The sequence below is a fragment of the Lepidochelys kempii genome, chromosome 3 (assembly GCF_965140265.1).
Source record: "Lepidochelys kempii isolate rLepKem1 chromosome 3, rLepKem1.hap2, whole genome shotgun sequence".
In the NCBI taxonomy this organism is placed as follows: domain Eukaryota; kingdom Metazoa; phylum Chordata; order Testudines; family Cheloniidae; genus Lepidochelys; species Lepidochelys kempii.
Window position 1 is genome coordinate 88,905,395 of NC_133258.1, and position 17,471 is coordinate 88,922,865.

At 39.2% G+C, this 17,471-nt stretch overlaps 2 protein-coding genes across 4 annotated transcripts in view; one reads left to right on the forward strand and one right to left on the reverse strand.

Annotated features, from left to right (window-relative positions):
* Positions 1–17,471, forward strand: part of NT5DC1 (5'-nucleotidase domain containing 1) — a 238,149-nt gene that overhangs the window by 12,982 nt on the left and 207,696 nt on the right. For all 3 annotated transcript variants that reach the window (XR_012158025.1, XR_012158026.1, XM_073337114.1), the window contains exon 6: positions 4,301–4,382. Coding sequence is in view for 1 of the 3 variants with exons in the window: in XM_073337114.1 (XP_073193215.1) it covers positions 4,301–4,382 (82 nt within the window). In the remaining 2 variants the exon portion in view is untranslated. The remainder of the gene's footprint in view (positions 1–4,300; positions 4,383–17,471) is intronic.
* Positions 12,931–17,471, reverse strand: part of COL10A1 (collagen type X alpha 1 chain) — an 81,776-nt gene continuing 77,235 nt past the window's right edge. Inside the window, exon 3 of the mRNA XM_073337113.1 lies at positions 12,931–15,829. Within this exon, the coding sequence (XP_073193214.1) occupies positions 13,935–15,829 (1,895 nt within the window). The 3' untranslated portion in view covers positions 12,931–13,934. The remainder of the gene's footprint in view (positions 15,830–17,471) is intronic.

Consider the following 17,471-nt stretch of genomic DNA (forward strand, 5'->3'; position numbering starts at 1 on the left):
CTAAGCTTTAGCTCTGTTTAAAGGAAGAGTACTTATTATCAGACTGTCTATCATAGTATCTGAGTGCCTTACAATCTTTGATGTATTTAGCCTCACAACATCTGTGTTAAGTAGGGAAGTACTGAAGCACAGAGAATAAATGAAAAGGAGTACTTGTGGCACCTTAGAGACTAACCAATTTATTTGAGCATGAGCTTTCGTGAGCTACAGCTCACTTCATCGGATGCATACTGTGGAAACTGCAGAAGACATTATATACACAGAGACCATGAAACAATACCTCCTCCCACCCCACTCTCCTGCTGGTAATAGCTTATCTAAAGTGATCATCAAGTTGGGCCATTTCCAGCACAAATCCAGGTTTTCTCACCCTCCGTCCCCCCCCACACAAACTCACTCTCCTGCTGGTAATAGCCCATCCAAAGTGACCACTCTCTTTAAAATGTGTATGATAATCAAGGTGGGCCATTTCCAGCACAAATCCAGGTTTTCTCACCCCCCCACCCCCCTCCAAAAACCACACACACAAACTCGCTCTCCTGCTGGTGATAGCTTATCCAAGGTGACCACTCTCCTCACAATGTGTATGAAAATCAAGGTGGGCCATTTCCAGCACAAATCCAGGTTTTCTCACCCCCCCCGCCCCCCTCCAAAAACCACACCCACAAACTCGCTCTCCTGCTGGTAATAGCTCATCCAAAGTGACCACTCTCCCTACAGTGTGCATGATAATCAAGGTGGGCCATTTCCAGCATAAATCCAAGTTTAACCAGAACGTCGGGGGGGGGGGGGAGAAAAAAAACAAGGGGAAATAGGCTACCTTGCATAATGACTTAGCCACTCCCAGTCTCTATTTAAGCCTAAATTAATGGTATCCAATTTGCAAATGAATTCCAATTCAGCAGCTTTTCACTGGAGTCTGGATTTGAAGTTTTTTTGTTGTAAGATAGCGACCTTCATGTCTGTGATTGCGTGACCTATTACCAGCAGGAGAGTGAGTTTGTGAGTGGGGGGACGGAGGGTGAGAAAACCTGGATTTGTGCTGGAAATGGCCCAACTTGATGATCACTTTAGATAAGCTATTACCAGCAGGAGAGTGGGGTGGGAGGAGGTATTGTTTCATGGTCTCTGTGTATATAATGTCTTTTGCAGTTTCCACAGTATGCATCCGATGAAGTGAGCTGTAGCTCACGAAAGCTCATGCTCAAATAAATTGGTGCCACAAGTACTCCTTTTCTTTTTGCGAATACAGACTAACACGGCTGTTACTCTGAAACCAGAGAATAAATGACTTGCCCTAGGTCACACAGGCAAGCTGTGGCAGACCAGGTAATTGAACCCAGATTTTGCAAGTCCCAGTCTAGTGCCCTAACTTTTGGATCATTCTTCCTCTCACTGTATCTGTTCACTGTATTCCAGGGAACCTGCTATGTATAATTGAATTGGTGGTGATTATTTAGAATTTGAAATTATGTTACGTGGCTACTGGATCATGTTTTCATATTCTATATCTTTATTGGGTCAACTTGCTGAAAAAGTCAATAAAATTCAAGTTCAAAAACGACGGCGCCGAAACTTTCCAATCTCTGGAATACAAAGCCAGTGTACGATAATGAACACTCTACAGCAGCACTGCTCAGCTGCTGGTATACGACTTGGAAGTGATGCATGAAGGATACCCTCATAGCTATCAAAGCAAAAAAAAAAGAAATAAAATAAAAAATCCTTCATCCCCCAAGACCCAGAAGCAGACCGTATATAGGGCCCTTATGCAAATCCATATTTGGAGTAGTAGACATTAAGTTAGTATTAGCCACAGTATTGATTTTTGTAGCTCTATACAGCCCTGTAGCATTAATGAATGGGTCTTTATTCCTATCTGAATACAAATTTGGGGTGGGGGTAAAGATCTCAAAGGCAGTCCCATGAAATCATAAAAAGAAAAGGAGTACTTGTGGCACCTTAGAGACTAACCAATTTATTTGAGCATGAGCTTTCGTGAGCTACAGCTCACTTCATCGGATGCATACCGTGGAAACTGCAGCAGACTTTATATACACACAGAGAATATGAAACAATACCTCCTCCCACCCCACTGTCCTGCTGGTAATAGCTTATCTAAAGTGATCATCAGGTTGGGCCATTTCCAGCACAAATCCAGGTTTTGGAAATGGCCCAACCTGATGATCACTTTAGATAAGCTATTACCATCAGGACAGTGGGGTGGGAGGAGGTATTGTTTCATATTCTCTGTATGTATATAAAGTCTGCTGCAGTTTCCACGGTATGCATCCGATGAAGTGAGCTGTAGCTCACGAAAGCTCATGCTCAAATAAATTGGTTAGTCTCTAAGGTGCCACAAGTACTCCTTTTCTTTTTGCGAATACAGACTAACACGGCTGTTACTCTGAAACCCATGAAATCATGTTAACCATTACACCAAAAGCCGTGCTAACAAGCGTATTGAGAGGTTCCAACACTGCTACAACAATTCATTTTTATAATACAGCAACATTACATATCAAACATTAAGCTTTATTGGCTAGCTTAAAGAAATAAAACTATTTCAGACTATAATGCATGCATACTACTGCCGTTTACCTTCTGTGACTGGTCATTATGAGCATGGGAACACCTTTACTCTGTGGTGTGTACTGATTGCTTGTTTGATTTTTGGGTGTATTTCAAGGGACTAATTACAATCTGTTCTGGGATTCAGGTATTTGGGAAATTGCTTCTCTCCATATATCCTAACATGGCAATTGAGATCAGCAGAGACACTTCTGCTGTCAGTTCCTAGATAGATCCTTCTAGGAATGATGAGAATGTGTGTTTTTTATAGAAGGTTCCTATCTGTAGAAATGCTTTCCTGGGTCTTTTTGCCAGAGCCAGGGTTTAACAGGCTTCCAAGTGTGATGTAAAGCATTTCTGCTAAGCCCGGCTTTTGGCTTTTATCTGGCATTGGGGAGGAGTTATTGGCAAGATCACTAAGTCCTAGTAGTTGTTTTTGCCAGTTTTAAGGGCAGAATGTGGGCACCATAAATACGTTAAAAATGCCATAAAAATGACTATATAGGTAAATAATATCAACTTACCAGTTTAAAAACAAAATCTACATCCTCAGGAACTGAATTTCATATATCAGTAATCCAATATATTATCCGCGGTTGTTGTTCTAAGTACTTATATGGCCCTCTTCACCATAATGTTTCTGAGCGCTGCATAAAGGCTGTGTCTACACTACTGACCTTACAGTGGCACAGCTGTACTGCTGCAGCTGCTCCGCTGTAAAGTCTCCTGTGTAACCACTCTATGCTGGTGGGAGAGAGCTCTCCTGTTGGCATTATATACCCAATGAGCAGTGGTAGCTGTGTTGGCAGGAGAGCATCTCCCACCAACATAGTGCTGTCCACACTGGTGCTTCTGTCAGTGAAACTTCTGTCAGTCGGGGGTGTTTTTTTTCACACCCCTGACTGACAAAAATTTTATCAAGATAAGTGCTAGTGTAGACAAAGCCAAACATTTAATTTTTTTTTCCTCCCAGTATCCTTGTAAGGAAGGGAAGCATCTTCTGGTGACAGACTGGGAACAGATGCCTTGAGAGATAAAGGCCCAGATTTTTAAAGGTATTTAGCCATTGCACTGCTCAGCGTTGCAATGCTTAACAGACCTAGGAACCTAAATTTCATTGACTTTCACTGACTCCTAAGTGCCTAAGTCATGTTTGAAAATATGACTCAGGCTCGTGAAGGCAAGCCTACACTTAAAATGCTGAATAGGTGCAGCTGCACTGATATAGCACTTTAATGAAAATGCTGTAAACCGATGGGAGAGAGCTCTCCTGTTGGCTACTTAATCCACCTTCCCAAGAGGGGGTAGCTGTGTCAGCTCCCACTGACATAGCGCTGTCTACATCGGGGTGTTAGGTCAGTGTAACTATGTTGCTGAGGTGTGTGGATTTTTCACCCCCCCGCGCGATGTAGTGTTACCGATTTATAGGTCTGTAGTACAGACCACACCTAAGTCAGAAAGGTGTGGCAGTGCTGAGCAATGCCTAAAATACCTTTAAAAATCTGGACCTGAGTGACTTGTCTAAGATGGCACACAGTCTGTAGCAGAGCCAGCTGCTGAACCTTGATCTCTTGAGTCCCAGGCCGTAACACTTTGCTTTCAAATAATCGTTGTTATTTATTAATGACGTTCACTTTATTTGCGCATGTAAAAATTGATACCTGACATGCTCACGGGTGTGTGTGTGTGTGTGTTTATTTATTTGTTTGTTTATTTATTACTCTTACAGCATGACAGACAGACAAAATACGACTTTTGGAAGGATGTGATTGCTGCTATACAGCATAACTATAAAACCTCAGCTTTTAAAGGTAGGCAAGTTAATTCAAGACATGCTTACTACAGTAGGCTGAAAATATATGTAGGCTTGGCAGAAATCAATGTTTGTTTTTGTTAATAATTTCACCAGATAATATCAATGTTTATTTTTAAGATTTTTTCTTAAAATTTTGATTGACCTAAATTTTCACAATTGTGCAGAATTGTGGGTTTTAAGCATTTTTATTCATATCTGTTTAAATTTTCATAGTTGCAGGAAATTATGGGGAATCAGACAATAATTATTTAATGACAGTAGATGTTGAGTTAAAGTTAAAACTTTATAACCATTACATCACAAATTGTCAACATCACATGGAAAAATATACAAAGTAAATATTCTTAATTAGTCTCTAAATTCTCAAGCAGCATTTTACTTACTTTGCCTATCTATACATTTTGATTTTCATCGATGGAAATATTTTTTCATAGGTTTGTGTTTGTATGGGAAATCGATGTTTCCTGATATTTACCAATAAAAATCTAATCTGTCCAAGCCTATTTATATATTTACTGAAGCAGAAACTTCTACATTTGCTTTGTTACTAAAATTGGTCATCATTAGAATTAAAAATGTACTCTGTGCATGTTAACCATATCAGTGTAACTCTGGACACTCTACCTGCCTTCAGTTTAAATATTTTGATGGATTTCATAACACTTTTCGGGTGCTACCTTACTGAATTACTGTGACTTAAAAGAAGAAAACAGTTGACTCTTTCTCAAGATTGGAGGAGTAGGGGTGAAAGGTAGAATGAAATACTGTAATTTATGCATGCACATTGTGTACAAATATGATCCTGCATTAACTATTATTTTTAGTAAGACCAAAAAAAAAAAAGACAAAATATTATGGGAGTATTTAGCAAATCAAGTTGTGTCATTGATTGAACACTGAACATTCCTACCCCTCTAATTTTGCCTAGAATTACTTGTACGATGATGCTGTTTCTCTGAAACATTATTCTGTGACCTCCTTTTTTAAATAAGAGGTTGAGATGATGGTTTTTATTATTAATTACAAACACTATAACACCGTGGTTCATATTTATTGGAATTGCAAGGTATGTGGTTCCATAGTATAGACAGTTTGATTTGTGAAATGAGGTAGATAACGTTTTTCTACTGACTTTCTATTAATGTGTGTGACTATATCTGCTAAGAATACATTTCTTGAGTCTCTTGAATGGGTACATACATTTAACTGAAAATATTTTGGTTTAATGTAACTTTTTTAAGGATTGCATAAAATTAAATTATACATTGAAAATATAATAGTTTTGATTCTTTGTTGATACTTTTATGTTCAGTATTTGCTGGGTAGAGATGTGGCTTAGTGTTTGTCAGACCATGTAGGGGTTTATTAGAGATGTACTTTATTTTAAAATATTCTCAACAAGTTTTTAAAATATATTTTTAAAAAAGAAATCAGCAAAATTGTTTGTGGTAAAGAGGTTCTAAGTAAAACAACTATTTAGTGTTGCAAGTGGATGATACCAGACTGTATTTCACAAATAATGACCAGATATTCATAAACATACCTTTCTATATCATCTATCTTCTATTTTCCATTGTGTGCAAAGTGTGATATTGGAAATTTGTGAGAATCTTTAGGAAATCAAGGAAATCTTCATTCAAATACGTATTTTTCTGCAATGAATGAGCTTGCTAACACATAGGAAGAAAAATACATTTTTCATTAGCTGTCGTTCTTCTGTGGAATTTGCATTAAGACCCTTGAACTGAACAAAGCTTTGCTTCTAAAGGATATTGATTATGTACATTTCTGTGCTGTAGAACTTCTCTAGATAGCATTGAGCTGTACACATAAAGCCAAATTTCCAACTTGATCTCCAAAATTGTGCTTGCAAGTTACATGTTTGCGTGTGCAAATAGCTATTTGTATATGAAAGTGGGGGGGGGGGGGTATGTGTACAAACAGATGAATGCACATAATTTGTGTCCGAAAGCTTGATCCTTCATAATCCTGTCAGTGGCAGTGTTTATTTTAGTACACAAATACTTCTCTTTTACAACAGTCCAAGGAGGACTGATGTATTAATTTAAATGAAATAAATTTAAGGTCCTCAAGGAATTCATTCTGAAGCCCTTGGAGGAGAGGAAGGTGATCAGGAACAGTCAACATGGATTTACCAAGGGCAAGTCATGCCTGACCAACCTGATTGCCTTCTATGATGAGATAACTGGCTCTGTGGATATGGGGAAAGTGGTGGATGTGATATATCATAACTTTAGCAAAGCTTTTGATACGGTCTTAAAAAAGTATGGATTAGATGAATGGACTATAAGGTGGATAGAAAGCTGGCTAGATTGTTGGGCTCAATGGGTAGTGATCAACAGCTCAATGTCTAGTTGGCAGCCAGTATCAAGCAGAGTGTCCCAGGGATTGGTCCTGGGGCTGGTTTTGTTCAACATCTTCATTAATGATCTGGATGATGGGATGGATTGCACCCTCAGCAAATTTGCCGATGACACTAAGCTGAGGGGAGAGGTAGATACTCTGGAAGGTAGGGATAGGGTCCAGAGTGACCTAGACAAATTGGATGATTGGGCCAAAAGAAATTTGATGAGGTTCAACAAGGACAAGTGCAGAGTCCTGCATTTAGGATGGAAGAATCCCAGGCACTGCTACAGGCTGGGGACTGACTGGCTAAGTGGCAATTCTGCAGAAAAGAACCTGGGGATTACAGTGGATGAGAAGCTGGATATGAGTCAACAGTGTGCCCTTGTTGCCAAGAAGGCTAACAGCATATTGGGCTGTATAGGTAGGATCATTGCTAGCAGATCTTGGGAAGTGATTATTCCCCTCTATTCGGCAGTGCTGAGGCCACATCTGGAGTATTGTGTCCAGTTTTGGGGCCCCCGCTACAGAAAGGATGTGGACAAATTGGAAAGAGTCCAGCGGAGGGCAACAAAAATGATTAGGAGGCTGGTGCACATTACTTATGAGGAGAGGCTGAGGGAACTGGGGTTATTTGGTCTGCAGAAGAGAAGAGTGAGGGGGGATTTGATAGCAGCCTTCAACTACCTGAAGGGAGGTTCCAAAGAGGATGGAGCTAGACTGTTCTCAGTGGTGTCAGATGACAGAACAAGGAGAAGTGGTCTCAAGTTGCAGTGTGGGAGGTCTAGGTTGGATATTAGGAAAAACTATTTCACTAGGTGAAGCACTGGAATGGGTTACCTAGGGAGGTGGTGGAATCTCCATCCTTAGAAGTTTTTAAGGTCAGGCTTGACAAAGCCCTGGCTGGGATGATTTAGTTGGGGTTGGTCCTGCTTTGAGCAGAGGGTTGGATTAGATGACCTCCTGAGGTCTCTTCCAACTCTAATCTTCTATGATTCTACGGAATGGGTCGAAGGTATTAACATAACCCAGTCACTGTCTAGCATTAAGTAGTGTTAAACAAGGTCCAGGGATTGGTATACAGGGACCTTAGCTGCTTAGTACCATGGCAAACGCACCATTAAAAATATTTTTAACCTTTTATTAAAGATACAGAGAAGAAGGAAAAACTGTTAAAGCATTTGAAATGTAAAGTATTAAGTAAAGCTTTTGTTTTAACAACATTTCTTGTTCCCTCTCCCTATAGCAGGGACCGCTCTCCCCCCGGTTTGACAGTCTCTTAGATGGTATCAAAGATGGTAGTAGCTGTTGTTGGGGTTTTTTTGGTTAGAAGAGAAGAGGTTAGTTGAAATGAGCTGGAGCTGTTGCTGCTGCTGTAAAAATCCAATCTTGTTTAATCTCAGGTGATGTCTGGGATTTAGCTGGAGCTGATCGGGTGTGTGTGTGGGATAATGTCATCTGGATCCTTTTCTGGCCCAGTTTGGTCAGGACATCCCTCAGGATTAGAATGAAGAAGGTCTGGGGTTCCAGGAGGTAATAGGGATGGCAGCCATGATGGTGACGTTCCAGTTGTCTTCGTCTGTTCTTCCCTGTTCCCCACCCCTCACAAAAAAAAAGTGTGTGTTTGTTTTTTAAGGACCCTCACAGGGAAGGGTGGTTGGAAAAGCCCACCCTCATTATTTTGTTCACAAACTAGGCCTTATATCTGACACAACAATTTTGGTTCATTAATTTCTGGTTCCACATTTTCTGTTTTATTACCAAGTATGATTTTAATATAGTTGATCCATATCAGTAGGCCCTTTTTGTGTAAACTGATTGAGTTGTTCTGTCTCCTTTTTGTATCATTTGCAAAATGGTAAGTTTTTGATAGTTTGCCAGCAGTATCTGAAAGAATCCCTTTTAAACTCATAGATATTAAGATCAGAAGGGACCATTATGATCATCTAGTCTGACCTCCTGCACAATGCAGGCCACAGAATCCCACCCAGGCACGCACTCCTGCAATAAACCCCTCACCTATGTCTGAGCTATTGAAGTTCTCAAATCATGGTTTAAAGACTTCAAGGTGCAGAGAATACTCCAGCAAGTGATCTGTGTACCATGCTGCAGGGGAAGGCGAAACCCCCCCCCCCCAGGCCTCTTCCAATTTGCCCTGAAGGAAAAATTCCTTCCCAACCCCAAATATGGAGCATGTGGGCAAGATTCACCAGCCAGATACCTAGGAAAGAATTCTCTGCAGTAACTCAGATCCCATCCCATCACAGGCCATTGGGCCTATTTACCATGAATAATTAAAGATCAATTAATTGTCAAAATCATGTTATCCCATCATACCATTTCCTCCATAAAATTATCGAGTTTAATCTTGAAGCCAGATTTTTTAAAATGGGGGAAAAAACTTCCCCTTTGTCTCTGTTGTTGTTCTCCAGAAAAGAAGGGACAGGGAGCAGTTATCCTATGAGAAACATTAAGCCAGGTATGATCATAGATCATCAAATCATACCTAGAACGACTGATTTGGAACCCCCAAATGTGTAAGCAGATCAGGAATGTTTAGAAACACACAATTAGGTTTATTTCCGTTTATTTCTTTTAAAATTACTTCATAGAATATATGTAATAGTGTGTTCTGTAAGAATCATTATTACAAAACTCATGACTAGTTTAAAAGTATTTCTGGCCGTTTTGCTAGTTCAATATCCTTCAGATTAATTTATGTGAGATATTTCATTGTAATATTTCTCGTCTTGTAGAAGTGAGCAAAATTAGAAAGTTAAAGCACATTTTATTTTAACATTATGCTTTCTAAAGCTTATGGCAGGAATTTGTGAACATTTACACAGTGTGAACTAACAATGGTTGAAAATGGGTTTTTTTCCACAGAAAAATGAAAAAAAAATCACTTTTGTCTACATTTTTCATGGTAAATTTTTATTTTTGTTTTGGCCAAAATCCAAAATATTTCAATTCTAAGATGCTGTTTGGGTGCCTCACATCCCATCCTCTTCTGATAGGACTATAATCTGCCATGCTGCACCATGCCCCCTGCTTTTAGAAAAGGGGGGAGATGTATTGCAGGAATCCCTGACCATTGTGTATCATAGGAGATGTAGTCTGGAGGGAAATCTAGCCCACAGAGGAGAATGAGGACATAAGACAACTGTACTACAAATCCCATGGGGCATTGTGGCCGCATTTACAGCAGTTCAGTTTTTGTTTTTTTGTTCTTTTTAATGGGAAAATAAATTTCTGTGGGAAGCAGACATTTTGTGAACACTTTTGTTGAACTGAAAACCTAATTTTGATGGAAAACTTTCCACCAGCCCTAATGTGGACCACAGTTTAATTCAGAGAGCGCTTTGAGGACTGATTTCCTTCCCATTCATCTTCCAAGACGCTGCCTCCCCCATTTGCATTCTCTTTATGTTTCTGTAGTAACGAAAGCAATTGGGCATATAGACAATTGATATTATAAATGTATGTAGAGTATTTTTAGCTGTCTGTTCATGTAGTTCCATTGGAGATAAGCAGAGTATGCACCAATTCTCCAAGTATTACCAGTAAGCACTCTATAGACCATAGTTTCAGGACCTCATGTTTAAAGGACACACTTCTAATTTTTTCTTTCTTGATTGTCTTTTTAAACATTTTAAGAAACACTACAGGTCATGGTTATTGAACCTAAATGCCAACATATTCAAAAGCTGAAATAACTTCAGATTTTCCTATCTATTTTGTATTATAGTGAAATTGATAGCAATTCTTAATCAACTGTCATTTTTTATGTATACTAAACGTTAAATTCAGGAAGGAAGATTATTTGAAACCAGAAAACTTTCTGAAACTTTCTTTTCCTGCTCACAGCTAATGGCCATTACAGAATTTGTACTGGCAAAGGACGACTAGACTTCTGGTACTTTACACTGTTGTTTTAATTAAATATATTTTTCTTCCTCTGTGAGTAGGAGTAAATTATTTGTTTTGTTTATAGAGTATTTTTAAAATATGGTTGTTTGTTTTTAAAAATGGTGAAAATTTTTTGAAAGAAAATGAATCTTCATTCTGAGCTCAGCATCCATGACTTTTTGTTCTGATTTTTGCTTATTTTTTTCTCTGGCTGCATTTAATTCACTTCTGATTTGACATTTTTTCCGTTAATTGCATTCTTATGTCTGGTGTTTCTTGGAAGTCCAATAACCTTTGTAGTACCTGCCTAAGAAGAATTGGGGTCTGTCACTGCTTTCTGTAAACGTAGATTGTGAATCCAAAACTAAAAACAGCTTGGTTTGCAGCTTGGACTTGCAAAATTAAAACTGGATGACTGAAATCCAGATTTACCACCAAAATCCCTCTCTAGCCATCCAAAGTTTTTTGAGGTTATTTAAAATCTGATTATACTTATGGCTAGATAGTCTCTGATACAACAATATGAAAAGTTCATTAATAAGTCACTGTCTTGTTGTACTGTTTGTCTAAACTCCTATAAAGCAAGCCTAAGTGTTTCTGTTCATTAGATTAATGAAGAGGTAAGTGGGTAACAAGTTATTCATCTCTTAGGGATGTCTGTTCTAACATTGATGCAGATTAAGATTTCATAAAATGTACTCTCAGTAGTATTAGTTAATACCCTTCTTCCTCCTGCTTAAAAAAAAGGTACTGTAACTAATAAAGATTTGTGAGGCATCAATCTGTCTGATGCTCGGTACATGTTGGCAAATTTAGCACGCTTTTGGATTGTCTTCAGTATAAAGTAATTGTGAAAACATTATCAGAAGATCAGTTGTACTTGCCAATGGAAGGTTTCCTACCCTGTGGCTGTTAGCACTTTCCAAATGGAAGTGCCAAATAAATTGAATGTATTGGCAGCAAAGTATATCATCCTGAAATGCCGGAAAGATGCTTTGGGCAGTCAAACGGATTAATGATCTATCACAAGATGATTGCATATTAAAATAATTTGTTGTACAATAAATTAGTGATCCTAATTCATGAATTATATTGGGATATGAGGAGAAAAGACCAGGCTGATAATCAAAAAGGCCAATGTGCCTAGAATTTTCAGTTTGGCTCAAGAGGAAGGAGAATTTATGTGGTGTTTGGATATTGTGTTTAGTGCCTATTATGTTGCCAGTCAGCCTTGCAAAACTATCATGAAAATTTACCAACCCACTCAGTAAATCTACTTGGCCGCAGTAGCATAAATCTTATTTGGCTCCCCCAGAAAGCATTGTTCATTGTAGGCAAAGAAATGACTAGAATTTTGCAAAGCTGTAGCATAATAATTTATTACAATTTTTAAAAGAATACATATTGACTTAATAATAGACCAATTTAAAGATGAGCTTCACTTTTTTATTAATACCAAAGTTTTATCAAATTGGAAAACAAAATAGAAGTGTTTAGAAAAGAAAAAAAAATGCTGGTTTCAAATTAATACAGTCATTGGCTTGGGTTTCATAAAGAAATAGTATAATAAAAAAAATGGTAAAACATGGATTTTTAGCTTTTAGTAAGGGTAACACTGACAAAGCATCTGTGTAAAAGCAACTTTCAGCTTAAAATAAACAATAAAATCAGTTTTTCAGGTTTATTTGACAAGCCTCTCTGATGCATACTCTTCTTTGAGAGCCATGCATGGACAGAAGAATCTTATATGAACAAAAGCCTGATTACACTGTTACATTGCTATTTTGTACATTTGACAAAAAAAAAATACAATTAAAAATATTTACTTAGTTGATTTGCTTATCTATGTACCACTAACTTCAGTGCTGAGTACTATATATTAGATGAATGCTGTATCCAACAAATTAATGAAACATTAAATATATGTGTGAACAGTAAATCCGACAGTGTGATCTGTTGGCTGATTTAATTAGCTCTGCCGGGAATTTATCAGATATGTTATTGAATAATGCACATTCCCAATTTTCATTAATTGGGAACTAATAAAGATATATGCTTTTTAAAGAAATAAACTTACTGTTCATGAAAAACAGTGTGGGTAAGAGACTGCTTCTAATGATTGTAGGTGATAAAGCTATTTTAAATTTGGAGTACAACAGTATATACATGAATATCTGTGTTTTGTTATAGATCTGTACTGCCAGTTTCTAAATTTACTGACAAAAACAGTTGTAACATTTACTCAGAACATTAGTTAGTCTACAGCACCTTAGTTTAAAATTTGTTTTCAAAATACTGCATTAGTGTGTTGCTGCAGATTATAAAACCACATTTCTAAAAAATCATTGCATAGATTTTTAGATGCACAATCTGAGTATTCATCTTTAACCTTAAATGCTTGGCTTTTCAGATGTATAGTTTTTTTTTAAATAAATCCTTCAAAAGACGACCCTTATCTAAAATAGACATTTAAATTTAATTACTATAATACAAAAGACTTGCTTCCAAAGTCTTCCTGTCCTTTCTGTCCATCTCTGTAACTTTTTCCCTTCACCCCCGTTGAAGAGAGCCCTTAAAAGGACAACACCCCTTTTCTTGCAGATGGCTGAACAAGTGAGTTTCTCTTTCTTTACTTCTGACTATTTGATGAACCAGTTTTAAGAGATCCCTCCAGCGAAATCAGTACCTTAGTAAGATATAAAATCCTGTTATGCCTAAAATCTTTGGAAACATATTTTTTTAAGTTGATGAAACTTCATAAACATGTCTATTGTTATTATAACAAAGTAAATTAGTGTTCCCTTTTTCTAAAAGCAATCTCTTGAACATTGTTATGAACACACTAAACTTCTGTGACTGATTAATTTAAAATAATGTCTTTGTTTCAGTGAGTTAAATATGTAGTAATCTGGAATGATTACTTTATGAAGGCTTAAGAGTACATTTAAAATATAAAATCAACTTAGAAATACTAATTAAGAAAATGTAAAATGGAGAAGAGCTGCATCATGTATTACCATAATGTTTAATGTTGTATTCAGCAGGACAGCTGTCTTGCCCTTACTACAAAGTTTTTGCAAATAAATCTCTGACAGACTTCCAAAAACACACAAAGTTACTCTGAAGCTTAATTTTGAAACAAACTCCCCTACCCTATCATCCTCACTTCCCCTTTGTTGCAAATAATTTGTATGACCAGTCATAGGTCTCACATCATAGTCCAATTAAAATTGTCTGAAAGAGACAATATTGGGACTGCTAAGGTAGGATACTATCACATATGAGCAAACAAGAATCCTGAGAAAGAGGAGTGAACGTAATCAGAGGAATACAAGCCATTAGATTCTGCATTGGGCAACTGCAACCAGACTTGATCGTTTTCCATGAGATCAATGACAGCACTTCCAGAAGCTTGGTCAAGGTATCCTTTCTTGTACTCATCATAGGTGTACATGATTGGTGAGCCATTTTTGTAGAGTGCGACCCAAACATTTGTTCCTTTTACATGTACATGGTAAGAAAAATAGTAAAGTCCTGGGATCCTACATGTAAAGATTCCTGTTCTGGGGTCATAATGTTGCTGTCGGTTGTACAAGATTTTATCAAATTTGATGGGCATAGTGGCCCCAGGGTAGGCTTTGGAGAGAATGGCAGAGAAAGCTGATACTGGCATTCCAATTAGACCTTGGTTTACTCCTGCTTTCATAAGAGGCATTCCTGTGAGGCCTTGACTCTCTCCTGCTTTTATATAACCATCTGGCATCTGTGGGAGTATTGCTTGACCAGGAGGACCAGGTGGACCCGGAGGGCCTGGTAACCCAGGCTCTCCATTGTTGCCTCTTGGTCCTGGGAGCCCAGGTGGCCCCATGGGTCCATTTAAACCTTTTGTAGCAATGCCAGCTGGACCTGGTAATCCTGGTGCCCCTGGTTCCCCTTTAGTGCCTGGAAATCCTGGAATGCCTGGTGGCCCAATTGGACCTCTTATACCAGGTATTCCAGAAGGTCCTCTTGGGCCTGGCTCACCATTAAATCCTGGTCCTCCTTTAGGTCCTGGTGCACCCATTGGACCAGGTAGGCCAGGTGGCCCTGCATGACCATTGTCCCCTTTCGGGCCTGGTAAACCTGGAGGTCCTTTAGGACCAGCAAGACCCTGCTCTCCTGGATATCCTGGTTTTCCGTCTAATCCTGGTAGGCCTCTGTCACCTTTAGCTCCTGGGTATCCTGCAAGGCCTGCAGGTCCTGCTTCACCTTTAGGCCCAGGTAGGCCATTTTCACCTGGTATTCCTCTAAGTCCTTGAGGACCCATATTTCCAGGTGGTCCAGATGGCCCTGGTTCTCCTGGAACTCCAGCTGGACCTTCATCTCCTTTGATCCCTGGAACACCGGGAAGGCCTTCAGGTCCTCTATGTCCTTTCATCCCTGGCAAACCTGGCTTTCCAAACCCTGGAAGACCTGGGGATCCAGGCATGCCTGGGGGTCCAGGCAGTCCTTTTGCTCCAGGAATCCCTGGCAATCCTGGGGGTCCATTTGCTCCAGGCTTTCCAATTCCTGCTGCTCCAGGTTCCCCAGGAAGACCTTGGGAACCTGGGATGCCTGCTGGTCCTGGTGCACCTGGTAAACCACGATCACCTTTCACACCTGGCTGACCTGGAAACCCGTTTTCACCAGGCTTCCCTATCCCAGCAAGTCCAGGGGGACCTGGGGGGCCCTGGGGACCTGGGAGCCCTCTGTCACCTGGGCGACCTGGAACTCCATATCCATTTTCTCCCTTTAGTCCATTTATACCAGGAATACCTGTCTCACCCTTTTCTCCAGGGACACCCCGTGGCCCTTGTGCTCCTGGTGGCCCTTGTTCTCCTGTCTTGCCAGCAACAGAGATTCCAGCAGGACCAGGAATTCCAGGAGGCCCCTGTGGCCCTCTTGATCCTGGGAGACCAGCAGGTCCAATATTTCCTTTTTCACCATTTAATCCTCTCTCCCCTGGTTTTCCTGGTAAACCAGGTAAGCCTGGCTTTCCAACAGCAGAAAATCCGGGTGGACCTGGGGGGCCTGGTGGACCTTGAGGACCTGGACTTCCATAGCCTGGTGGCCCTGCTGGGCCTGGTTGTCCTCTTGGGCCAGCAGGACCTGGTAGACCAGGAGGTCCTTGTTCTCCCCTTCCCTGTAAACCTAAGACACACAATACAATCATTAGTGCAATGGTAGAGGGTTCATAGCTTGTCAGCATTTTGGCTGACGCTTAGAGATGAAACAAAATAAAAACGAAAATACTAATTAGTATAACATCTACAAAGATCAGGGTCTTTAAATTACTGCAAGTTCTAGTGGTTAGAACAGAGAACTGGGGATAAGACTGCTGGGTTCTGTCCCCTGCAGAACCAATCATTTGGTGTGAACTTGGGCAAGTCACTTAAAGTCTCTGTGCTTCAGTTGACCCATTTATAAAAGAAGCATAAAATACGTAAGGCACAGTAGTATAGAGTCTAGATAAATATTTACCTAACATTCCCTTTTCCCTCTTCCACCAATTGTCTACTATAGTGATCAGCACTGAAATAGTTAATATATCATTCCTTCCTCCACTGGAGGGCTCGCTTATTAGCTAGGACAGCTAATGCTGCAATGAGATGAATGGGAGGAAGGCACACGGGAGTTCCCTACTGACTCTTTGTTTAAGCCTATCTATTTGCAGATTCAGAAAGACTTCCACAGTGGTTTACATTTGGAAGTTTATCTCCCCAACTGTATGGAGTAAGAATATATTCATTCATTCATTTTTTTAAATGAAAGCTTAAATTCTGCAGAATCTGAATACGTCAGGTGTGCTCTGAACATATATTGAGCAGTCTGGATTCAGTGTGTGGCCTGGGCGTTTAACACCACAGATTAAACTTGTGTGCACCACGAGCCCTGATTTCTAGCTAAGAGAGGTGGTTTTTTTGGTGGTTTCTGCCTTGCTAAAACATACTGAACTATCTAAACAGACATTGTTACTCTGTTAGCACTGACCTCCCACTTGGTAAAGCAACTCCTATCTTTTCATGTGCTGTAATATTTATACCTGCCTACTGTATTTTTCACTCCATGAATCTGATGAAGTGGGTTTTAGCCCACGAAAGCTAATGCCCAAATAAATTTGTTAGTCTCTAAGGTACCACAAGGACTCCTTGTTGTTTTTGCTGATACAGACTAACAAGGCTACCCCTCTGAAACCAGTCATTGTAGGTTGAGTCTGTGTGCTGTACAGAAAACAATTTCTTGGTGGAATGAATGGAACCAACGGTGTTAAAGAGAAGTTACAAATCACATATGAAGGCTGAGTTTGCTCCTTGTAAGGATCTTCATATCCTATGAAAAAATATTACCTTTCTTTAAAGATTTTGATAGTTCCCAATTAACAAAATCAGGTAGGAATAGTAGGGGAGAATATTTTGATTTTTACAATATTGCAAATATATATTTTAATAAAACCACTGTCTTGTCTGTGGGCAATTCTTATTTAAAATTTAATTTAAGTTCTCTTACATAAGTCAACCTCAGATAAGGCATAAGTAATTATCTTATTTCTACACAGTTCTTGATTTCATTCAAACAATGGACAATCTTTTCCCAAAACAGTCTACAGTACTTTAATGTCAAAGTTCATTGATTTGAAATTTTGAAATTTGTAGTACTAGGTCAATGAATTCAATTAGTTAGTGGTGTCTACTCAATTGCATATTTGAAAATGTGCAAAATTAAAGAAGCTTCCTAATGCCTGAACAGCTGTCATATCAATTATTTTACTAAAACTACAACTCTTAAGATTTCA